The sequence below is a fragment of the Vicugna pacos genome, chromosome 25, assembly GCF_048564905.1.
Source record: "Vicugna pacos chromosome 25, VicPac4, whole genome shotgun sequence".
Lineage (NCBI taxonomy): Eukaryota > Metazoa > Chordata > Mammalia > Artiodactyla > Camelidae > Vicugna > Vicugna pacos.
In genome coordinates this window covers 5,355,195-5,380,538 of record NC_133011.1, presented here as the reverse complement: position 1 = coordinate 5,380,538, position 25,344 = coordinate 5,355,195, and the positions used below count along the sequence as shown (strand labels likewise).

General features: G+C 35.0%; 2 protein-coding genes across 4 annotated transcripts in view; both read left to right on the top strand.

The window, feature by feature from the left end:
* Positions 1–1,241: 1,241 nt before the first annotated feature.
* Positions 1,242–25,344, top strand: part of RAD54B (RAD54 homolog B) — a 69,067-nt gene continuing 44,964 nt past the window's right edge. For 2 of the 3 annotated variants that reach the window (XM_006209687.3, XM_072949467.1), the window contains exons 1-3: positions 1,242–1,349; positions 2,672–2,822; positions 6,514–6,679. In XM_006209687.3, the coding sequence (XP_006209749.2) occupies positions 2,688–2,822; positions 6,514–6,679 (301 nt within the window). In that variant the 5' untranslated portion in view covers positions 1,242–1,349; positions 2,672–2,687. Of the gene's footprint in view, positions 1,350–1,420; positions 1,507–2,671; positions 2,823–6,513; positions 6,680–25,344 lie in introns of those variants that run through there. The other variant, XM_072949468.1, reaches the window with a different exon arrangement.
* On the top strand, positions 19,104–24,498 carry FSBP (fibrinogen silencer binding protein). The gene is made up of 2 exons (XM_015243967.3): positions 19,104–19,528; positions 23,385–24,498. The coding sequence occupies exons 1-2, from the start codon at positions 19,155–19,157 to the stop codon at positions 23,911–23,913; spliced, it is 903 nt and encodes a 300-aa protein (XP_015099453.1). The 5' UTR covers positions 19,104–19,154; the 3' UTR covers positions 23,914–24,498.

Here is a 25,344-nt window from a genome sequence, read left to right as displayed (position 1 = left end):
AGCGACCGGCACATAGTCAGCTCTACTGGCAGACTTTGTGACTGAAATGCAATTATAAATCATTTGTTTATGTAATAAGTTTGTTATTATTGAGAAATACCTGTATTATTTCTGACTAAAATGACAGGTATCTTTCTAGTCCATCTTTATCTAATATAAAATAACCAAGTAAGTGAAGTAAAATAAATATTTCATGATGATTTTTATTAGAAAGAATAAAAAGTCAGGTTGATTTTTGCCCCTCAAAGACAGTCCCTATAAAACATAAATAACCTGAAATTTACTGTTTCAGATAAAAGTATTTTATTTGCTATGTTCTGACTAGGACTGTATTTCTTTTGGGTTATCCTCATTAGTCATAACTTTGCTCTTTGTCCTATCCTTATTGTAGAAAATTAGCCCAAACTTTAAAAACATCAACACAGAAACTTATGCTGTTATTTATGTAATAACATCGTTTATTTTACTAAAATAAGGTCTAAAAAATTATAACAATTTAGTACGTAAAAAATGATACCTCCTCTACTACAATTTGGTAAAATTTAATACTCTAATTCTTCATGTATTAGAAGTTAATGGCATTTAAATTAAAGTTAATGGCATTTAAAAGTTAATGGCATTTAAAACAGGCTAAATGATGAAAATTATTTTAAGTCACACGTTTTTAATCCAGTTTGCTCAAACTGGATTATTTTTCTACATAAGGTGGGTAACCTGATTTGAAGATACTTTTACATTAAAGGGCCCACGACCTATGTGTTTCTAACTAGTCACCATTTTAACACCATTTTAAAAGGTGTTGGGCCACTTTTAAAACTTCAGTTTGCTTATTTGGGCTGAGTACCTTAAAGAAACATATCAACAGAGTTGCTAAAATCACCTCCTAAAATGCAGCTTAACTTAGGAGCTGTAAGATAAAAATCCATTATGTTTGTATACTGTTCTTCAAAGCAAAAATTGCTATGCAGACCATTAAACTACAAGAACACATCCATATAGATGTACTCAGATTTAAGAACTCTGTCCTAGGATGTGGTCTGTAGCCTCAGTATCTATATTCTGCCTGCCTGTAGGGACCAAGTAACTTTCGAACTGAACCATAAACCTGAAGCGTACCTGGAAGCGCTGAAGGAGAAACACAAAGTCACTTGTGCAGTGATGCGGAGTGGTCGTCCAATCAGAGTCGAGCTGGATGAGGCGCTGCGACAGGAAAGTAGTGCGCACGCGCGACTGGCTCGTCCGCGATTGGCTGCGCCGAGGCGGGAGGTTTGAGCGGCCTGGCGTGGAGGGGGACGCCGTCTCCCCGGGTTCCTCCCGTCTGGGAGCGCCGCTTCCTCGGATCCTCGCCGGTGCGTCCCGGGAAGGGAAGGGCTGTGAGGCTGCGACCACCTATAGGCTTGTGTGGGACAAAGAAGGGAGAGACGCTGGAGCAGGCCTCCGAGGGAGGAGGAAAGGAAGGCGGAGCGGCCGTGGCCGCCTCCTGCGGGTCTGGGAGCGCGGTCGCAGGTGTGAGGGACGCCGTCGCCGCTGGCCCCGGGGAGGCTGGGGGCGGGGAGCGGCCGTGGGGGCAGGCCACCGGGGGAGGCGGCTCGGCGCGGGGCCGCCTCCGCGCCCGCTCTGCTCCTGTGGCGCTTGGGTGTCTTTCCCCCAGGACTACCCTACACTCTCCTGCGCGGTATTAATTAATGTTAAGTAAGTAGTGGAAGATTTACCGGGCCGCCACGTCACAGGAACGACTTAAATGAAAGAACTACCTAATGTAGTTGGAAGGGGAAAAGCAGAAACAGCAGGGGAGGGTGGTTGCTGGTTCTTGGCTGTTTTATTTACGTTCTTGCATCCCAAAGGTTTACTTGTCGCACTTCATCCCCCGCTTCAAAGCCAAAATGAATCCTTAGATTCTGTTCATAATCCACTTTGTCGAATTTCATCCTTCACTATCCCCACTTACGGAAACTTCATCATCTCTACTTCATAGGACCTATGTATTAAACATCTAATCATAATTACTGTAGACAGTAATATTACAGATAACATTGAGTACTTTGTGTCAAAGTGTGTTGAAAATTTTTTTTAAGTATTTCATTGAATCTTCCCGACAGTTTTATGAGTAATTATTATTATATCCCCTGATATAGATGAGGAAAGGGAGACAAAAGAGGGAATGCAAACTGTGCAAGGTCACATACTAGGAAGTGAAGGTCCAGATTTATATTCAGGCATTTGCCTCCAAAGCTGTATTCTTAGTTATTACACAGTGCAGTGTATTAAATTGCCAAGTAATGTAGGCCTTCTGATGTGTGGTCAGCCTGGATTTTTGTTTTGCTTGGGAGGACAGAAGCAGGTAGGTGTTAGAGTGCATCGGAAGTTGTTGCCTCACGGCAGAGCTGCTAAATGGTTATGATTTCTAGGGCCTGGGAAAAGGGATCAAATAGCACTAATTTAAGAAGTAATAAGGCTCCGGAAGTATTTAGGGGGAAATATGCTGACGTCTGCAGTTTACTTTGAAATGCATCAACGAGTTACATGGCTTGATGGATGCCTACGGTCATATGTAAGTGTCGGAGCTTAGTCTCATATTTTTAAAGTTGTCATAATTAAGGTGATGATATATTTACAGGTGATTCTAATCAGACTTATGATTAGATGATGTTTTGTTTGGGGTGTTTTACAGATTAATACTGCTGAATATGAGACGGTCTGCCGCACCAAGTCAGTTGCAGGGGAATCCCTTCAAAAAACCAAAATTTATACCGCCAGCAAGAAGTAATCCAAGCGTGAACGAAGAGATTACAAAGCAGAATTCAGATATAAAATTACTTGAGGTAAAAAAAGAAAAAAGTAAAGGAAGAGGAAGCATGTGTTTTTTTTTTAAAATGCCACTTAAAGAGTTAACAATACTTTACTGCCCGTAAGAGTTTTCAGTATCTCTGACAAAGTCTTCTAGACACCTTAGAAATAATGACTAAATATATGTATTTTAAAGGAATGACATGAAGTAAACTTGGGTAGTTCTATAAAGTAAACTTTGGTAACAGTGAAAAATATGTCTGCAAGGGAAGGGGTGGGGATTCTTGTAAAAAAAATTATTTTGATTAATGTTCTTTTTAAAGGTACTATGTAATTAAGTGAAAACTTTTAGATAAGGCAATTTAAATAGAAAACATATATAAATAGTGATCTATATCACTCTTCTGGACATTTCCTTTCATTTTTACTTATAAAATGTAAGTGCTTGAAACAGTCTTAGTATACATTTTTTACTACTAAGAGAAAGGACTGTTTGGTCTTAGGTATATAGAAAGAATTTAAAGGTTATAGAGAGTATATAATTTTTTAATTTACTTTGGGGGAGAGGTAGTTAGGTTTATTTATTTATTTATGTTTAGAGGAGGTACTGGGAATCGAACCCAGGACCTTGTGCATGCTATAAAATACGTAATCCATACTTCTGCTACTTTACAATTCTCTGATTTATTTATGTTAGGGAGATTAAAATCTACTAATCTTTTTTCTCTCTCTTTTTTTTTATAGTGGTAAAGTATATATAACATAAAATTTGCCATTTTATCATTTACATTCACACTGTTGTTCAACAATCACCACTATCTGTGTTCAAAACTTTTCATTACTCCGAACAGAAACTTTATAGCCATTAGGCAATAACTCCTGTTCTCCCCTGGTCATCACTAGACTTTCTGTCTCCATGAATTTGGCTATTCTAGGTACCTCTATAAGTGGAATCATAAATCTTTGCTCTGTTGTGCTGGCTTATTTCATTTAGCATAATATTCTCTAGGGTCAGCCTGGTTGTAGCATGTACCAGAATGCTTTAGTGCTTTGTGTGGCTGAGTACCATTCAGTTGTCTGTATATACTCTATTTTGTTTATTCATTCGTTTGTCGATAGCTACTTGGGTGGTTTCCACTTTTTGGCGGTTGTGAATAATGCTGCTATGAGCATTGGCATACAAGTTTCTGTTTGAGTACTTGTTCTCAATTCTCTTGTGTATATACCTAGGATGGGACTACTACATCATGTGGTGATTCTGTTTAGTTTTTGAGGAACTACTAAACTGTTTTCCACAGCTACTGCATCATTTTACATTCCCACCAGCAATGTATTAGGGTTCCAGTTTCTCCACATCCTTAACAACAATGGTTATTTTCTGTTTTTTGTTGCTCTTGGGTTTGTTTTTTGTTTGTTTTTATTATGTCCATCCTTGTTGGTGTGAAGTGGTATTTCATTATGGTTTTGATTTGCATTTTCCTGATGACTAATGTTGCTGAGCACCTTTTCCTGTGCTTATTAGCCAGTTGTATATCTTCTTTGGAGAACAGATACTATTGAAGTCCTTTGAGGCATTTAACTGGTTGTCTTTTTGTTGTTGAAAACATCTACTAATTTTTGACTGCATTTTTAGGTCTGCATCTGTTTGTTTTATCCTACATTTCTTTAGAATTCTGGCCACAATGTAAGGAGAAAACACAGTTTTTCATTTTAAATAAGCAACATACTTTAAAAAATTAAAATGGAAAAATACTAATTGCAGAGATAGCTGGCACCACTTTAATCAAATGAATGCCTCCAGTAAGGGGGCAGATTGATATTGTGATGAGCTGTGATGTTCCTGTCCAAAATGCATGACCTGAAACTTATCATAAGGAAACATCAGACAGATAGAGGGGCATTCTACAAAATAACTGGCCTGTATTCTTTAAAAGTGTCAAACTCACAAAAGATGAATAAATGTTGAGGAACTGTTCTAGTTTAAAGGAGACTAAAGAAACATGCTGACTAAATGTAATGTGTGATCTAGGACTGGAGCCTGCCTGGCTCAGGGAAAAAACTATAAAAAGACATTATTGTTGTAAATGACCCCATTTAAATGTGGACTATTGATTAGATAATAGTATTATACTACCAATGTTAAATTCTTGGTTTTGATAACTTTACTGTGATTATGTAAGAGGAATGTCTTTGCTTTTTGGACACACACTGCAATATTTAGAGGTAAAGGAGCACTGTGTCTCCAGCTTACTCTCAGATGTGTACGTACACACCAACACACACACACACAAGGAGGGAGGGATAGAGGGAAAGTGAATGGAGCAAAATGTAAACAAATGGTGAATCTGGGTAAAGGGTATATGGGACTTCCTTGTATTAGTTCTGGAATGTTTCAATAAGTTTGAAATTATATGAAAATAAAATGTTCCAAAAAATAAAATTTATGACCTTTATTAGTTTATTGCCATGATTTACTTTAAAATCTTACTGAATAGGTTTTTGAATGTCTCTGAAATTTATTATAATGAACATTTATAGAGACATGACAACTGTGTCTTTTTATTGTGAGTTGTTATTTAAAAAACATTTCAAACATACTATGGTAGGCTAAAAAATGGCCCTCTAGAAATGTCCGTGTCCTAGTTCCTGGAACTTGTCAAAATGTTACCTCACATGGCGAAAGGGACTTTGACTAAGTGATTGATGTTAAGGACCTTGAGATGAGGGGTTATCCTGGCTTATCTAGGTGGGCTCAATATAATCATAAAGATCCTTGAAAGTTGAAAAGGGAGACAGAAGAGAGAGTTAGAGAAAGATGTGATTATGGAAGTAGGGTTGGAGAGATGCAGAAGAACTGGCTTTGGAGTGGAGGAATGGGGCCACAAGCCAAGGAATGTGGATGGCTTTTTGAAGTTTGAAAAGTCAAGGAAATATATTCTCCCTTAGAGTCTTCAGAAAGAAATGCAGCCTTGCTGATAACCTTGATTTTAGCTGAGTAAAACCCAAGTCAAAATTCTAACTTATGGATTTGTAAAATAGTAAGTTTGCATTGTTTTAAGCAACTAAGTTTGTGGTCATTTGTCACAGCAGCAACGGAAAACTAATGCACATACCAAAATAGAGAAAATAGTATATGAAGAACCCCGTGTACCCGTTACCCAGCTTCAACAATTGTCAGTTTATGACCCATCCTACTTTGTTTTTACCTCTCCAGCTCCCTTCCCAGTTCTTAGTTCTTCCCCACTCAATATTTTGATGCAAATCCCAGGAATATTTTTTCATTTGTAAATGTTTTAGTATTTGTCTCTAAAATATAAGGACTCAAAAAAAAAAAAAAAAAGCAATGACTGTATCATTATCACACCTAAGAAATTAACAATATTTAAGTGTTGCCTTTAATATTGAGAAATTTAACAAGAAAAAAAGTGGTTGACTATGAGAATGGCGTGTTGTGACTTATAGGAAACCTCATTTAATATGTTGTTTAAAATACACCATAATTATAAGCATAATTTTTATTCTGTGATGTCTTTCAGCTTTTATAATGTAATAAAACTAGTTTAAAAAGCAAACAATAAAAATTAGAATTTTAATTTATTTTAAAATATTTATTCCCTATTTAGATATGAAAAACTAGTAGCTCATATTTTAAAATAGGAATCTATTATGTGAAACTATGGGAAATTAGATTTAATTTCAGCATAAAATGCCTATTTGTTCTTTTAGGTTGCTGCAAGTAAGAATACTTTTCTCCAGTCACAAAATGATCCCAGAATATGCAGTTTTAATCTGCCTACTGAAGAAAGTGCTAGAGAAATTAATCACGGGGACAATTACAGGGAAAAATGTTTGGAAGCATCTGCAATGAGAACATTAGACCCACATCATACAGGTAAGACTATATTTTTTATTGATCAGGTCTATACTTGACCGGTCTTACTACAGTGTTATTTAAATTGATTATTTGCAAGAATGAGTATGTTATATTTGAAAGTAGTTGATATAATGCTACTAGATTGTTGGCAATCAGATTTTTTAATTGTCATAATTTACCTTTAATGATTGGATTAATAACCATGTAATTCAAATCTTGTACTTTGTGATAGGTGTATGTCTAAAGTTGTTCATTGTAAACTTATTGGTCAAGTAATGGTCTTTTCTTCAAGTACCAAAATAAACTGTATTTAAAGTTTGGTTTAAAAAAGGTCTTAAAAACACGTTAATAGCACTAAAACTGTAGAGGTGAACTTTAAATGAGTAAAATTGTTACTTCATTACAGTCCATTGGAGTAACTTCAAATCATTTAGATTTTAATTGTGAAGGTATGCCATTTCAGGAAAAACAACCCCCCCCATTGTTGAATTGAGTTAAAATAATGATTGTGGTTCTTTCGCATCTGTAAGAGATTAATATTTTTCAGGTTATTAAAAATTATCTAGAATATTCATAAATGTTTATTTGGCCTTGTGAAAGCCAACATTGCCTACATTTTTCAAAATTACATTTTATGCAGTTTTTGGTTAAACAACAGCTTCAAGGAGAGAGTCCCATTTGCATTTACTACAGGATAGTCACCAGCATCCTTAAAGATATCAGCGCAAATCAACGAAGTTTCTCAAGTGCTTAAGCCTTTTGAAGGAAGATTTTGAGCTTTGTGATAGTTAATAAATTATACGTACAAATGGGTTCATTTCTTATTGGTGCAGAAAAGACTTGTGTATTTTCCCAACTGGCCAAGATCTTTAGTACCATTTACATGCTCCTCATAACTTTTCAAATCTGTAACTAGTGTCAGGACGAAGTTGAGAAGGGCTTTTGGAGCTGATATCAATTTAGAGAGATCCCTCGAGACAGCCCAGGGCATGGCAGTTTAGCTTCTGCCCTGTTTCTGGGATTTGCTTCCTCTTTGTTACTTTCTTCCTTACTCCCTTCTTCCCTTTCTCTGGTCTTCCTTCCATCTTAGGTGAGCGTCCTGTTATCCCAGGCTTTCCCCTCTGCTGTCAAGCCTGTGGCAGATAATGATCCATGTATGCCTATTTCTTTCTGTCATGGTAGCTGATCTCTTCACCAGATTAAGATACTTAGATTCTAGGATGTAATACATTTCATGATACTGATTTGGGCCTCTGTGTCCTACTATAATTTCTCATTCTCTTCCCTGCTAAATATGAGAAGGGAGTTAAGAGTTAAGATAAACTGAAGAGGGAGTTAATTTACTCAACCCTTAATCCCTTAATCCTTTTTCTGATTTAGTACATTCCCTGGACTGGGGGACCTGTGCCAACCTCCTGATACCCTTCTGCCTCTCAGTTAGAGAGAGAGTTAACTGGGGAAAAGAGCATTGTGAGAAACGTCTTGCTTTCTGTGCTGATTGCTGGAGAGGAATGTTGTGTGTAGGAAAGTATGGAGATGAAAGATCAGTAGAGTACACGTTCACCTTCTGGCATTCTTTTAATTCTGGGTCTAATCCACCTTGAAGTCAGGTCCAAGCCTGTATGTCCCAGTTAAAATATGTCCACATTTCCTATTATCTTTTTATTTTGAAAAATTTCCTACCTATAGAGAAGTTGAAAGAATAATCCAGTTATCATTATAAATCCAATAGTTGTTAGCATTTTGCCTTATTTGTTCCCTCTCTCTCAATCTCTCCCCCCTGTCTCTCTGTATATGCAATTTTTTTTTTCTGGACAATTTGAAAATAAGTTGCAAATGTCATGCCACTTTACCTCCAAGTATTTTAGCATGTATATCTTAAAATAAACTTTCTCCTTCATAATCACACTATTACACTAAACAAGATGAACAGTAATTCATAACATTTAATATCTGTTTCATCAGGAAAACCATTTTTACTTTAAGCTGGTTGAAGTTTGGTTTCTTTCTCAACTGCAAGAGCCTGATTAAGTACATTTTGCTCTATTGAACTTCACTGGGCACTTCAAATCTCTTCAAGCCTGTTGAGGCCATACTGGATTAAGGTGGACCCTAAACCCAGGGGCTGGTGTCATTGTGAGGAGAGAGACAGAAAGACAGAGGGAACAGGCCTTGAATGGAGGCAGAGATCAGAGTAACACAGCTGCAAGCCACAGAGTGCAAGGATTGCTGGCAACCAACCATGAGAAGCTAGAAAGGCTTCAAGACAGGATTCTCTCCTGGATCCTTCAGAGGGAGAATGGGGAATGGCCCTGTCGTCCTGATTTTGAACTTCTAGTCCCCAGACTGTAAGGCAATAAATTCTGTTATTTTAAGCATTTGCAGTACTCTGTTTTGGCAGTCCTTGGAAATTAATAAAGGGAGTCCTACACCTCCTGATACTCATGGCTATGCTAACATTCTTTAGAAAAACAAAGAAATTCCGTTGTTCCTGATTCCTTCTCAGTGTGATGAAGTACGAGACCATTCGTTCTCCTTCCAGCTGGTCAACCCCATTCTTTATATTTTATCTACTTACCTGACTCTCCTTCACTCAACTGTGGCACACAAAGACAGGGCGTACTTTCTCTTGTTCAAGTTTTAAACCAAATAGTATGAATTCAAAAACATTTTATGACTGAAAGGATCTTGAAAAACTTGTAGTTGAGTCCCTTGGGAAAGCCCTTTGGCTAGGATGTGCTTCAGAGAAGTCAAGTCCTCAAGAAGAAGCTCCTGGAACATGGCAGCTTGCAGGTGTTGGTAATATTTGAGAGAATAGTTTCAGAAAATATTTGGAACAAAAAAAGTCACGTTGTAATGGATATGTGATGAGTGGAAACAGGCAAACAGAGGCAGTGAGTGTTAATAAATACAGTATGTTTAAATCAGTAAAGAAATTTGGTTGTGAAGGGAAGGAGTGGTATGTTGAGGGCTAGCAGGGAACCAGAGAGGTTTTTTGGTGGTTGTTTTCAAAGGTAGTAAGTTGTAGGTTGACAGGAAAGAGGCACTGAAGAGGGAAGTTTACTGAGATCAAAAGGGAATGATAAAATCCCTTTGTGGTGGAGAGATAAATGTTTTTCAAATGGGTCTTAGATCCCTGGAGATGTTTGGAAATATTGTCAGTGATCTCAGGTTATAAATTCTCAGAGAAGCTTAGATTTTGTGTTTTCTTTTAAATGTTACGAGTAAGACTGTATTAGCATGTGCTGGATCTGTTGGGTGGCCACTGTGTAATTGAGTATTATTACAAGATTTCATGATGCAAATTAGAACAGAGATAGACAGCATGGGATATACTCCTACCAGATGAATGTTTTGTATATTCAAATGAGGGATGGTCAAAGAATAGAGCCGTCATATTGTCGTATTGGAGAAGAAGCTTGCTGAACACAGAAGGACTTTTATGTGCCAAATCTGTTAGTATCATATTTACAGTGTGACTAGCAGTTTAATTTTACTAAAATATCACTATCATATTAATGTAATTTTTGAATTCTGTTGGTTTATAATTAACTTATAAGCATCCTTGATTTTTTTTTGTGATATACGTAAAATTCACCATTTTAAAGTGTACAATTCAGTGGCACTTAGTATATTTATGATGTTGTGAAACCATCACCACTACCTAGTTCCAGAACATTTTTATCGCATTGAAAGGAAACCCTGGACCAATTAAGCAGCCAACTCCCCATCCCCCAGTCTATTCCCATCCCCTGGGAACTACAGATCTACTTTCTCTTTCTACAGATTTGCTTACTCTGGATATTTCATATGAATAGAATAGTGTGATAAATAACGTCCTTTGTGACTTAATAAGTAATGTATGCACACGGTCAGAAGTTGAGAAAACATGAAGAATACAGCAAAATTCTTCTTTTCCTGATCCCTAGACATTTCATTCCCTTGCCCCAGAGACAATCATTTACCAGTTTTTGGGGGCATCTCTGAGTAATCTGTACATTTGGAAACATTTGTGTGTGTATATTTTCCCCATACAAATGAATGTTCATCATCACTGTGTTGTACACTTGTAACTTAAATCACATTGTACATCAACTATACTTCAAAGAGAAAAAGAATGTTCATTAGCATCACTGTTCTGTATCTTGCATTTTTACTGTAACAGTGTATCTTTGAAATCGGTTTGTCAGTACATTTAGAACTACCTCATTCTTATTTATTTATTTATTTTTAAAACATTTTTGCTTGATTTATAATCATTTTACAATGTTATGTCAAAGAACTACCTCATTCTTTTTAAAAACTATATAATATTCCATTGTGTGGATATGCCTGACGTACTTAACCAGTGCCTTGTTAATGGATATTTAGGTTGCTTGGCATCTTTTGTTATTACAGACAAAGCTTCAGTGAATATCTGTAAATATAAACATAAGTGAGCACATATTCATAGGATAAACACCTTGGTGTAGGGGTGCTGGTCCGAAGGTATGTGCATTTATCATTTTGATGGATAATGTTGAATTGCCCTCTGCAGAGGTTAGTATGTTTATATTCCCACCAGCGACGTATGAACAATGTATGTATCATTTATTGTGATTCTCAACCTATATATAAGTATATAATTATGCTTTTTGATATTTGACAATCTAATCATTAAAAATATTTTGTTGTGCTTTTGAACATAAACTTTTTAATGTTATATTTGGAGATTACTTTAGATTTACAGAAAAATTCAGGTATAGTACAAAGAATTTCCACACATTTTACCACATTTGTGTGTGTTTGTGTGTCTGTAATTTTTCTGAGCCAAATGAAAATAGGTTGCTGACATGATGCTCTGTTACCCTAAATTTTTCAGTCTGCATTTCCTAAACAAGGGCAGGCTTCTGTATGGTAAAGTACAGAAGCACAACCATCACAATTAGGAAATTAATTCTGACACAGGACTACCATCCGATCTACAGATTCCATTCAGCTTTCATCACTTGTCCCAGTGATGCCCTTATAGCAGAAATAAACTTTAAGAAGTGAATTAGTGAACGTTGTTTTCCTGTTAGTCCAGGATTGCGTGTTGTTCTTAGCTGTCGTGTCCCTTTAGTCTCCTTTAATCTTGAACAATTTCTTGGCCTTTGCTTGTCTTTTGTGCAGTATTTTAATATTCTTAAAAAGTGTGGGCCAGTCATTATACAGTGTTCCTCAGTTTGGGCTTGTCTGAAATCTCCTCATAAGTAGATTCAGGCTATGCGTTTTTGGAAGGAGTATCACAGAAATAATGTCCTGGTTTCTGCTGGGTTTCTTCACTATGAAAGTATTATTTTTGCCTTCGTACTTAATAAGTATCTGCGGGGAGATACTTTGACACTAGATAGACATCTTGTATTTAATCAAACTTTCACCCAGTAGTTTTAGCTTTCATTGATTTTTTTTCCCCTAAATATGATCACTGTGATTGTTGCCAAATGGTGATTGTCTAATTCCATCTATCTTTATTAGTTGGCATTTGAGATAAGCAAGAGATTTTTCTTCTCCCCATTTATTTGTCAATTTTTATAGATTCATAAGTTTTCATTGTATTTAATGGGTTATAATCTGTTATTGTCATTTATTGTGGTGGTCAGATTGCCTCAAATCTGACCAATGGAAGATTGCCTCAAATCTGACCAATGGAAAACCCCTTTACAAGGGCTTTTGTGTCTTTTTGAACAATCCCCGTCAACTTCTGAGCACTCCTGTACTTTCTGGCATGATTAGAGCTTCCTTGCCCCAGCTATTGAAATTAACCAAGGGTCCTGATTCTTTTTTAATGGAAAGTGGTGTTTAAAAACTAAGATCTGGGCACTAGGTATGCTCATTATTACTGCAGTGTTATTGCTTTTAACCCTTCCAATGATCAATGTTAGGATATATATTTTTACACCTGTGTTTCTTTATCTGTCTCTGTATATTAGAAACCATGATTTCCTACAAATATTCCAATTCCAGTTTGGTGCCACAGGATTCAGTCTAGTCTTTACTCTTTCCATAGTTGCAGTACCTTCTTTGACAGTGAAAAAATTCATCACCGTTATCTTAAATACATTTACTTATTCATTCATTTCACTTGTATGTAACCAGTCTACCAGAAAGGGACCGAAAACTAGTAGGAAATGTTGTTGTGAAAAAAAGCAGTTTGAGATTTTATATCCTTATGAAAAATGATTATTTGAACAAAATTTAGATTTTTCTTATGAAAATTATGATAGCATGATAAGCCTTCTTTTGTTTACATATAACTTTATTGCTTTCTTAGCACTGCCATAAGATGAGTTATTTTTGCAAAATGTTTGTGGATTTCCTAACTCTTGCCAAAGACCTAAAATCTTTTGATATTCAAATCAGTCTCTTTCCAAGTATCTATCACGTTAGCTTTTTACAGTTGATTTCATTATATTGTCACGTGGCCTGCAAAGAGGCTTTGATGTTATAGTTAAGCCTTAAAGGATATTTGAATGGGAACTATATTTTTTAAAAAATTTGTGATCAGTTGATTGGTGAATATTTTTTTCTCTAACAGTGACTCTGTTTTTATTTAACTATTTACTTATTTATTTATTTAACTATTATTTATTTATTTTTTAAGGAACCAGATACTGAATACTCAGATCCACTTTATCATTTTTTCCCATAGAAAAATATATTAAAAATTTAGGAGACTATCCTTGTCCTTTAAGGCTCTTTTATAAAGATTTGGGTCAGGGAATAAGTAGGTCTCTGAAATTTGGAGGTGTGTAGAGTTATTTCCCAGTCCAGATTGTTTGGCAATGTCAGGAGCCCAATCTGCTAAAGAGGGGAAGCACGATAGGTGTATCCCTATCTCTTTTAAAAACACTAATGAAGATAATTCTCTCCAAAATACTTGTTCTCAGGATAAAGAATGGTTTTTGGGGTAACCTACACAGTGGTGCTATTCTGTTGAGTTCCTGTCTTGGACAGAAGTGAATAAGTTTGCTCAAATTTATCCTGGAATCAGGTCAGTAAAAAACAATCCTGGTCATTTGAATATCAACCCTCCCATTTGCATCCTTCCATATCATCTTGAATTATGTTTGAAACTACTCAGGTATTATCCAGGACTCAATCAGACTGAGTTATCAAGTTCTCTCCTGAGTATGGAGCATTGCTTGCCTTTTTCCTAAGATGGGGCACTCATGGGAAAAGGCAACAATCAGATGATATACATGTTGAGCAGTGGTTCTTAATTTACATGAATCTAGAGGGTGTGTGTGTGTGTGTGTGTGTCTGTCTGTCTGTCTGTCTGTAGGGGAGGCTGTAGTGTAAGACCTAAAATTAAGGCCTAATATTGTGCGCTGCTTTGACATCTGCTAAAATCGGGAGGGCCTTGAATGGCCTAACTGCAAGTTCTCTTCCCCACTCTGCTCCCTAGTATAAGACCCCTTAGCTAAACAACCCTCCTTATTAAATGGATCAGGTGCAGTTTCTGCTTATCCATGAGTTGCAGGTTTCAGTTCCCTGCCAGCCACAGAATCATTTAAATAAGCTGATCACATCCTCCTGAAGGAGTCAGAGTACACTCCACTCTTAATACTACATTTGTTTACTTTTGCTTTTATTTACATTCTAGGAGCTGGTTTGAAAAAAATACTGCTGTGATTTATGTCAAAGAGTGTTCTGTCTATATTTTCCTCCAGGAGTTTTATAGTACCCAGTCTTACATGTAGGCCTTTAGTCCATTTTGAGTTTATTTTTGTATATGGTGTTAGAGAGTGTTGTAATTTCATTCTTTCACAGGTAGCTGTCCAGTTTTCCCAGCATCACTTATTGAAAGACTGTCTTTTCTCCATTGTATATTTTTGCCTCCTTTGTCATAGATTAATTGTCCATAAGTGTGTGGTTTTATTTCTGGGCTTTCTATCCTGTTGCATTGATCTATACATCTGTTTTTGTGCCAGTGCCATACTGTTTTGATTACTATAGCTTTGTAGTATAGTCTGAAGTCAGGGAGTGTGATTCCTCCAGCTTCGTTCTTTCTCAAGAATGTTTTAGCTGTTTGCCTTCTTTTGTGTTTCTATACAAATTGAAACATTTTTTGTTCCAGTTCTGTGAAAAATGCCATTGGTAGTTTAATAGGGATTGCATTGAATCTGTAGATTGCCAAGTAGTTTTAACAAGTGTATTCATGACACTTTTCATAGAGTCTGCTATAGAAGATTAAATACAATATTTTTATAATGTATGTGAAACAGTAATTTATGTAAGATTAATTTTTTGTTTTAAAATTTCAGTAAATCCAGAATTTTAAATCTAACCTAACAGAACACCATCTGTTGCAGTAGAACTTTTCCCCCATGTCTAGTTGAAATTCTTCTTTGACAGATATAGAAGATTAAAAAAATCCATGTCATGAGTTCATATATGTATTTGATCATGAATCAATACCATTTCTTTGTAAATTTAGAAGTCCTTTCAGATAAAATGTGACCTAAGTATTAATAGGGCGGTATCTCTTATATTGTACAGCTCATTTCAATCTATAGGAAAGTACTTGCAAGTTTTAGAATATTGAATCCACTAATGTTGGATATGTTAGTCTTGTATTCTATAGACAGTTGTGGGTTGCTTAATTGAAGATCTTTCATTTTAAAAATATCTTTTAAAATCTTTTTTCCATAGTTTTCTAACAAAATTTCCATAAGTGAAATTATATATATAATATATATTTAAATATATTTTATATATAATATTATAAATTATATATAATTGTATATATAATAAAAAACGTATATTTTCACCATCTCTTTGTCTAAGTATGGTTTTCTTTTTTTGTGCAAGGAACCAAGCCATTATATAGCTTACCAAAGTTACAAGGTCAGACCTTGTTACATATCATTTAAAAATGTTTCTGGATATTTAATTCTGATTTGAGGTGATTGAACTTCATCAGTTCTTGTTTGTTGAGAGGAAACTGCTTGTCAAATTTACTGTATTTTTTGACAGTGTCTCTTACTATTGTCTAGTTTATTTTCTTAAACATTTCTTTATGCACTGATCAGATTATTGTTGTTCTGCTGTGGCAAATTGCGTGTGATAGTCAACACTTTTTTTTCCTTTATTGTTCCAATAAAAGTACTAACTTCTTTTTTTAAATATATTTTTATTGAAGTATTGTCAGTTTACAGTGTTGTGTCAGTTTCTGGTGTACAGCTCAATACTTCAGTCATACATGAAAATACATATATTCATTTTCATATTCTTTCTCACCATAAATTACTACAGGATATTTAATATAGTTCCCTGTGCTATGAAGTATAAACCTATTGTTTATCTATTTTATATATAGTAGTTAGTATCTGCAAATCTAGAACTCCCAATTTATCCCTTCCCACTCCCTTACCCTGCTAGTAACCATAAGTTTGTTTTCTATATCATTGATTCTGTTTCTGTTTTGTAAGTAAGTTCCTTTGGATTTTTTTTTTAAGATTCCACATATAGTGATGATATATGGTATTTTTTTTTTCTCTTTCTGGTTTATTTCACTTAGAATGACATTCTCCAGGTCCATCCATGTTGCTGCAAATGGCATTATTTTATTCTTTTTTATGGATGAGTAGTATTCCATTGTATAAATATAATAGTACTAACTTCTGTATCTCTACTTGATTCTGCATCAGTAGTATACTTTTTTATATTACAAAAATTTGCTCATTCTTATTTTTTTACCTAGAAAAATAATTATATATAATTAAGACTAAGTATTTCAGATTAATAATCAACTACCATTTACACAGGGTATAACTAATTTGTACTATCTGCATAAAATATTCAAACAAATCCATTAAATGTTACATCAGTGCATAGAAAAAAATCATTCAAACAGAATCAATTTGAGATCTACTTGCTGGTGATGTGGTTATGTGTAATGTCAAAGAAAAATTATACCAAACAAGTTAAACAGGCAAGAAGACTTTACTCAAAGCTATGCATTAGGGGAGACAGACTGAACTCAATTTCTAATACAACAGGGATTTATAGCCAGTGGGCAGGGTAAGCAAGTCAGTGGATGGAAAATTACTGAGAGGAACTTGGTTGGGTGTTAAGGATGGGAGTATGAAGAATTTGGTTAGGTGTCAAGGGTTGGGGAATTCTCCATAAACTGACTTAGCAGGATTCTTGCTAAGGGCCTAGTTGAGAAGAGGGCTCAGAGGAGCCTGACTAACGTTTGGTCTAGGAGGGAGTTCTTGTCAGTGTGAACCAAAATACTGCAGTGTGAATGAAAATACTGCAACCGTATCAGTAAACAAAGAATGCTGAAACCAAGTCATCAGCAGCTGCCGCCACCCCCTAGTGAGGACAGGCCTGTAGCCCGGCCTCTGCAGCCACTCACAGTGGTGCACTCTGAGTGGACTCAGAATAAGAAAGGACTGCTGGCCCTAAATAGCTAGGTGCTTGTCAAAGGAATGAATTCAGTGAGCCCAAATGTTTGCTTCCTCCCATGCATAGAAAAGCACTAAGTTCTTTAACTTGATATGCCCGTTTTTCTTTAGATAACAAGCGATCTTTTATTGTTCCAACTACCTGGTCTTTGTTGTGAAGCTCCTATGTATCCTAGCTCCTCCTCTACCTCTTCGGAGCAGCCCCTCAGAGCCGTCTGAGAGGCTGTGATCCCGGCTCGAGTCCTCCCACCAAATAAAACAACTCAATTTTTAGGCTGTGCATTTATTTCAGTCGACATCAGTAATACTAGGAAGAATAGTATCACATGTGACAAAAGGGTTAAGTAAAATGTAATCCTACCAACACAATAAAGTTGTGTTTAATAGGAAAATATGCTGCTTGTTTAAAATTTTTGTTTAAATTAATTAAAATACAATAAAATTTAGAATTCAGTCCCTCAGCCCCATTAGCACGTTTAAAATACTCAATAGCCATATACGGTTCATCACTCCTGCATTAGACAGTGAAGTTCAAGGCTTCAAAAACAATTTCTTCCAAAAATAACAAAATATTATCTAAAGAAAGGATATATCCTGTGTTCTGGCTTTCCTTTGAGTGACTGTGGTCAGGTTGTTGGACCGGGTCAGTTTTCAATATGCATCTCTATGGACAAGGATCATTTGCATGATTTCCCTGACAGAAAGCACATTTAAAACTTTTAGCACATTGTCTGGCTCATAGTGAGAACTTGATAAATATAATTTAAGTTTCTTCCATTGAAAGAATGAAAAATAAGGTAATTGAAAATTTATGGCATTTCTGTAGTTTGCTGGATAGGGCTATATCTAGATTTAGTTTTGTTTTCCTTGGCCTTAATTAGTGCTTGGAACATTTTTATGGGTATTCAGTAATTGTTTGATTGACTGGAACTGTATTCGAGTGTGTTCTAATTCATTCTCCTCTCTGGAGAAACATGTATGTCAGGAGAAAGAGGCTTATTTTGTTTACATTGTCATTTATCATGTTTTCAGGCAGGGACTAGAAAATATATTCTAAGCACACAAATTGGTGGCCTTGCAAATGGCTAGACTAGCTGTTTGCGCTGATAGTCGAAATTGTGTGAATATAGCTGAATAAAAATCTTGCTTCATAATAATAGCAAATGCGATTTTGTTGTGTGCAGTCTTAAGGCATTATTATGCCGTTCTCACCGTGAATGGTGTTTTTTAGACAAGGTAAAGCAGGCTAGCATATCTCTGAACGTTACAGCTGCAATAATCATAATTTATATCTGCTTTAAAATCATACTTTGTATCTGCTTTATAGGTTTAGTGTTCAACAAAAATTCCTTCGTAAGTAGCTGAAGAAAAATGCGCAGTGCCTACCGTAGACTGCAAAGTGAAGGAGAAGCTTAGCTTTACTGTGGAGCCTGAGTCTGGGTGTAACCTAACTAGCTAGAGGATATGCAGTTCCTGATTGACAGCAGGACCAGCATTATGCAGATTTTGTAAGAGAGAACAGCAGCTCAGAGACAGTGATTAGAGGCTCTCTTAGGAATCACTACATTCCCCACTCATTCTTTAGTTTTTCATTTTTCTGTCTACTGGATTTGTAAACAAATAGCACAAAACAGTTCCTCTTTTGTTTTTATCAAAGTGATACCGCAATGCTGTTTCAGTCTGTGAGCCAGGCAAACGTGTTGAAACTCGATATTCTCCCTAAATTAGCTAATTTTTAGCTGTGTTCCATGCTTATCTCTGGACCTTTGTGTATTAAATCCTATCTCGAGCTGTTCTCTTTATACACAAGTGTGTTTTGCTTGTGCCTTCCTGTCTTCTTCAGTGAGAAGCTTTATGTAGGTCAGGCTTGGCTTAAGCAGATTTCCTGAACCTGCGTCAGCTTAAGCTGGAGGAATTTTAATAAACCCTCCCTTGTAGGCGTGGGCCTAAATGAGGCCAGCCTAGTTAAGCCTGATCTTTTTCTGTTTGTGAAAAGAGCTGAGCAGAGCTGAAGGCTGCATGGTGGTTTCAGAAACTGCCTACTTAATTTGAAAATAACAATGGTAGGAAAAGCTAGATCTTCCAATTTTACCTTATCTGAAAAGCTTGATCTGCTAAAGCTTGTGAAGCCCTATGTTAAAATTCTCGAAGAACACACTAACAAACATTCAGTGATAGTGGAAAAGAATAGATGTTGGGATATCATAGCAGTTAACTATAATGCAATTGGAGTAGACCGCCCTCCTCGAACAGCGCAGGGCCTGCGCACTCTTTACAAAAGGCTCAAAGAATATGCCAAACAGGAGCTATTGCTGCAAAAAGAGACCCAATCAGATTTTAAAAGCAATATTTCTGAGCCAACCAAGAAAGTTATGGAGTTGATTCCCCAGATTTCCAGTTTTTGCCTGGTAAGAGACAGGAACCACATACAAAGGTAAGCTTTATTTTATTTTGTTGTGGAAAATTATGGCGCCTCCTATCTATTGGGCTCTGGTTTAGCTGTGCTGGAGATATGCATAGTAAGCATCCCCACGACGGGAGCAGTGAAAGGTGCCTTTGTTTTGCGTTCTTAAAAAAGAAAAGTGAGGCTATAAGGAATTTTTCTGCTGCATTTGATTTAAGCCACTTTTCATTGTCTTCCCCTCCCCCTTCCCTCCCTCTGTAGTTTCTAAAAAGTAAAGGTTAGGGAGGAATAAATGGGATGCAGTTTGTGACATCCCCTCATAAACTTTTTAAGCTTTAAAATTAAATTGTTTAATTAGCTTCTGAGAGGTACTTTTTTCGTGTTTCATTTAATATTACATTTCATTGGAATTTTCAGTTTTGTATAAAGTTAGCAGTTTCAGGGGAAATGCAATTCTTGCTATTTTATGAATTGTCACTGCCTACATTTACTGAATATTAATTAAGCTGAAAACCTAAAATCAACAATTAAGTAAACTTGCTAATGGTATTATTGTATGTATTAAGACAGTTTAAATTTTTTTCTAACTTATATTCAAAGTAAAAAAGACAAGGAAACACAAGAAGAGGAGTTAATACCTAATTAGGGATTCAGATTACTTAATAAAATTAAAAGTTTTTGTTGTTTTTACATATTAATGATCTAGTTTCACTTTGATTTTGGGTCATGCAGAAAAGGGTAAGCTCTCCCATACTGTTTTGCAAGGGTATCAAACTATGAATTTTAATATACCAGTAAGAGCAACTGGATTAGAAACAGGTTTTTGGTTAAATTGTGCTCCATATAACTACTTGCCTGGAAATCTTCAAAAACTATTATCTTACTACTTACTAATTCAAAATTGAATCCCTGGCAAAAGATAAAAATGGAAGCCACATTCTTCTTCTGAATCATTTAGAGTAATTTAAACAAATTGTAAACTCCTTGTTAGTTGAGGAACCTTTCAAACAAAACTTTACAAGGTGCTTTCCTATTGGTGGAAGAGTCATTACATAAGCAAAATTATTGATTACCTGTGAAGTCCCTTTAACATTAGGGGAGAAACGGGAAAAACCTTTTTAGCAAACATAATTGTTATTTTGATAATTTACTACGGTTATGTTTTTGAGCCCAGCTTCTTACCGTGGTTGACGAGCATAGTGAAAAATAATACCAGTGGGAATCTTAAGACGTGGATACACAGTATATTAATTCATGGGGTCACTGTTCTCTGTGATGACAAATGATTAAATCCCAATATGCTGAATGTCCAAAAGAACTCCACAGTAAGACTGTTTTATACTTATGAAATTTTTTTACCTGTATGAACCGTAAAGAGCAGTGGCTTTACATTACAGGTATAAAACCACCTTTTTGGCATGTATAGACTTTTATAATTTGAAAACTACACATAGAAACTGTAGTTTTATTAAGTTGTGTATTTTAAAAATACAATGATACGGAAGCGCAATATATAAGATGCAAGTATCTGTTTACATTTGGAACATTTGTGTGTGTGTGTGTATGTGTGTATATGGTATATATACATATGCATACATACAACATATATACCTACACAGTCTTTTGGGACACCAGCATTTCTCTGTTTAAGTGAGTTAATTAACACTTTGTAAAGCTACCATTTAAACAATCAGTTTTTCAGATTTTAAAGGTAAGACTATCAGAAATGTGCCACTTAAATGCTTACTTGTGTTAGTGTTCCTGCACTGCCACTTTCTGTATACTAGCATTTTCATTTAATATATTTATATATTTAATATATTTATTTGATTGCCGTCATCTTGAATCTTATCTCAGAAGTTTATAATTATATTATCATCTTAATTATGCTTCTATATAAATGTCTTAATCTCATCAATTTAGCCTGTTTAAGGATATAGAGCTATTTTGTAAGGCTGTTTATTTCTACAAATCACATTGATTTATGTCTTAATTTTACCTATTTCTAACATCAAATTATATTTTTTTTTATAATCTGATCCTCAGAATTCATATTCATAAATTTTAGAAGTCCTTCTCTATTTTATTATTTTTGATGACCCTCTGTAAGTCATTTTTTTAAACTTTGTTATGCCTTATTTGTAATGTTTTAACTAAAATAGAATGGAAGATTCCAGATATAAGGCGTATTTTTAATTTATATGAGAGTATGCTGTCAGTGTTCAACTATGAGTCTTATGCTCTATTATATATATACTAATTTGGAATAGTAATTATGTGGATTTTTAAAATTTAATTTTCATCTGTGGTTTTAACTTTTTCCCATTCCAGATTTAGAGATATTAATAAAAGCAAATTTTACTAATTTGAATTAGATTTATATTCCATTGTTTTGCTTTTGAAAAAGACAAGAATGAAAATGAAGGAATTTGTATAGTCTACAAATAGATTTTTCATAACATACTATGTATATCTTATTATTTCATTTGTAACCCTTAGAAAAATATCTGATATTTCTGGCAATTTAATGCTCTTAGACATATAGGGAGTTTAAATTTTTTCCTTATGTTCTACTTGAACTTGCTCCAGCATTTTAATCATCCATGTAGAATGTATTCTTAACTATGTTATTTATCACTTAAAAAATGTTCTTTAAATAATGTTTAAGTACAGCATTTCCATTAATACCCCAATAATCTCTTTCCCCTCTATAACTCTTATTTTTTAATTTATTTTGTATTGAAGTATAGTTGGTTACTGTATGTCAATTTCTGGTGTACAGCATAATGTTTCAGTCATACATATACATACATACATTCATATAACTCTTATTTTTAAGTTAGGCAGAAGCATAACTTAAAAAAAAACCTTAACAAACATTATATATTCTTAATTCACAGCTTCATATTACACATGAAATTATTTAAAAACCAACAGAATTTTAAAGTACATTATGTTTATGTCATAACAAATATTGTTATGTCGAAGTTTAAGTTATGCTAAAACTGTAGTTGCCTCTAATAGGAATGCATACTTTATGGAAATTTCATGTAAATTTAATAAACTTTCAATATATAAGCCATTAAAAACATTGCATTAAAAAAGCCATGTAATTTATTCAATCGTTCAACATATGATGAGTGCCTACTAGGTGCCAAGTATAGTATTATGCTGGGTGCTGGGGAGACCCTTGCCCTTGTGCACTTCACCTGACCACTGGTTGAAAGACTTAAAGACCACCTGAGTCATGGTTTAGGATAAGTAAAGGGGAAACATCATTGCATCTGAAATTGGGGTGGTTAGGAGAACCCTCTAATAGTTGGGCATGCCCAGAGCCATACACAATCCTGATTTTTTTCTTCTTTTTTTTTGGTGACAAATACAGAAATCAGTACCTCTCAGAGTTTGTCTTTCACTGTCCTCCTGGAAGTCATGGACCTTGGTGATTTTTAAATCAGTCAGATTTTAAAATAAAAATCCAGGAGAGTAGAAGCAGGAAGTCTAGGTCTAACGTGTGGGAATAACAAGGCCCAAAATGAACTAAATAACACTTTACAGTATTTAAGAACCTTAGGCTTGTAGGGACAACTAGGGCCAGACATGCCTTTTCTTTTTTATTTGCCTTAGTGGCCTTGTGTAGTATTTGTAATTTCTTGTCTTCTAAAGAGCCCAATTTTAAAGTTAAAATGGGAGAGAGCTGTATATATGTATATTATTAAAATCCCAACTTTAGTCACTTTATTATTACAAAGGTTAAAATATTTTTTGCTTCATAATTTTCTTTGTAGCTTTAAAACTTGATAATGTATGTTAAATGTGAAATTATGCTATAAATATGTTCTTGTCTTCATTTGATTTACATTTTATAATGCTTTTTTGTGTGCAGTAGTGCAAATGTGGATGAGGAAACACAGGCTGGTGCCAGTTCCCTACAGGTAATGTTGGATCACCATCCAGTTGCTATTACAGAGGAGGTGAAGCAAGAAGAAGACATTAAACCTCCTCCTCCGTTGGTTTTAAATTCTCAACAGAGTGATACATTAGAGCAAAGAGAAGAACATGAATTAATACATGTTATGGAAAGATCTTTGTCACCGTCACTTTCCTCTGTTGATATGAGAATGACATCGTCTCCATCTTCTATCCCAAGGAGAGATGATTTTTTTCGGCATGACAGTGGAGAACATTTTAGGTCACAATTAGGGTATGATCCTCAGATTCTGCAAATGCTGAAAGAGGAGCATGAAATAATTTTAGAAAATCAAAAAAATTTTGGATTATATGTTCAGGAGAAGAGGGATGGATTGAAAAGAAGGCAGCAGCTAGAGGAAGAGCTGCTAAGAGCAAAAATTGAAGTGGAGAAGCTAAAAGCAATTCGCTTACAGCATGATCTACCTGAATATAATAGCCTCTAAGATTTTTTTTCTTTCTCAGTCTTACATTTTGATAATTTTAATTTTGGCCAAGTTACTTTCATTTGGGAATATCCTGAAGTGAGTACATATTCTTTAAAAATTGTTTTTAGTCTATTATGAAAAGGGTTTTTTGACATGATTTTCTAATTATTTTCTTCTGAGATTCTTTTCCTGCCAAAGTTGTGTCAGAGGAGACCTGGTGAAATAGAATAGTGAGATAAGATCCAGAGTCTCCTAATGCAAATGCTGAAACACTGATTGGCATGGTTATAAATCTTTTTTCTTCCTCCAGTTTTTTTTTTCTAAGTTTAATTGTTGGCCTTATAAAAGATATTTTATTTTGATCATTAACATGTAGCATACATATAAATACATAAATATTCTTTCACCGTTCTGAATCTTCAACTTTTTTTTTTGATGGAAGTACTGGGTATTGAACCCAGGACCTCTGCGTGCTAAGTATTCACTCTATCACTGAGCCCCTTCAACATTTTACGTTAGTGCTTTGAAAGCTGTAGTTCAGGGTTTTTAAGTCAGTCTAGTTTAGAAGCAATACTAACCTGCAAGAAGCTTGTCTATATGACATTGATTTTTATGCTTTCATTCTTTGAAAGTGTAAGTCCTTGGGTTTTAGAAAAGGAAGTTAATGGGAGAATGCTTTTTCTCACCTCAATTTCAAGGTAATGAAACTGAGGTCCAGGGAGAACTCAATGATTAACTTGATGTAAAAAACTCTATGGCAGAGCAAGGACCAGCACTCAGTTTTTGCTTCTCTGTAATTTTTCCCCTCTGCTATTCTATAGAAGTAAAAATCCACTAAAATATCCTACACAATAAAAAAATGAAAACATATATGTCCTTAAAATTGCTTTTAAAGATTGATGGGTTATGAAATCAGGGGAATTGTGTCAGTTACCCCCATCCTCTTTTTTTTGTCCAGCAAAATAAGATGCTCTGTTGGAGCTGTTATATATTTTGACTATAGGATTTAAAATATCTTAATTCATTTTGAATGTCTTATTCTTAAAAAGATTTCTCACAGTGAAATCACAATAAAAGCTCTGATGAACAATATTAACATTTTACTTAGAATAAAATAGCAACAAATTATAACTTATAGTGTCAATAGTGTTTTAATTTTTTTGTAAATATTGCTATTTCAATATTTGTGGAAATAAAACTTTGATTCTTAAAGCACACATATTACATTTATGTTAAATCTCTAATAGGTGTGTTACTTAAGGATTTCTATTTTTGCTGGGGCTTTGTTGAGGAAGGATATTTAAGCCAAATTTTAGAATGGGGTGTGTAGGATTTCAGCAGTATAGAAAAGGTGTTTATGTCAGAGTGAGCAGCATGAAAAAAGGCATAGAGAAAGGGGAAAAGTGGGTCAAAGTGTATGAGTACATGCACGGTGCTCAAGCCCGGTGG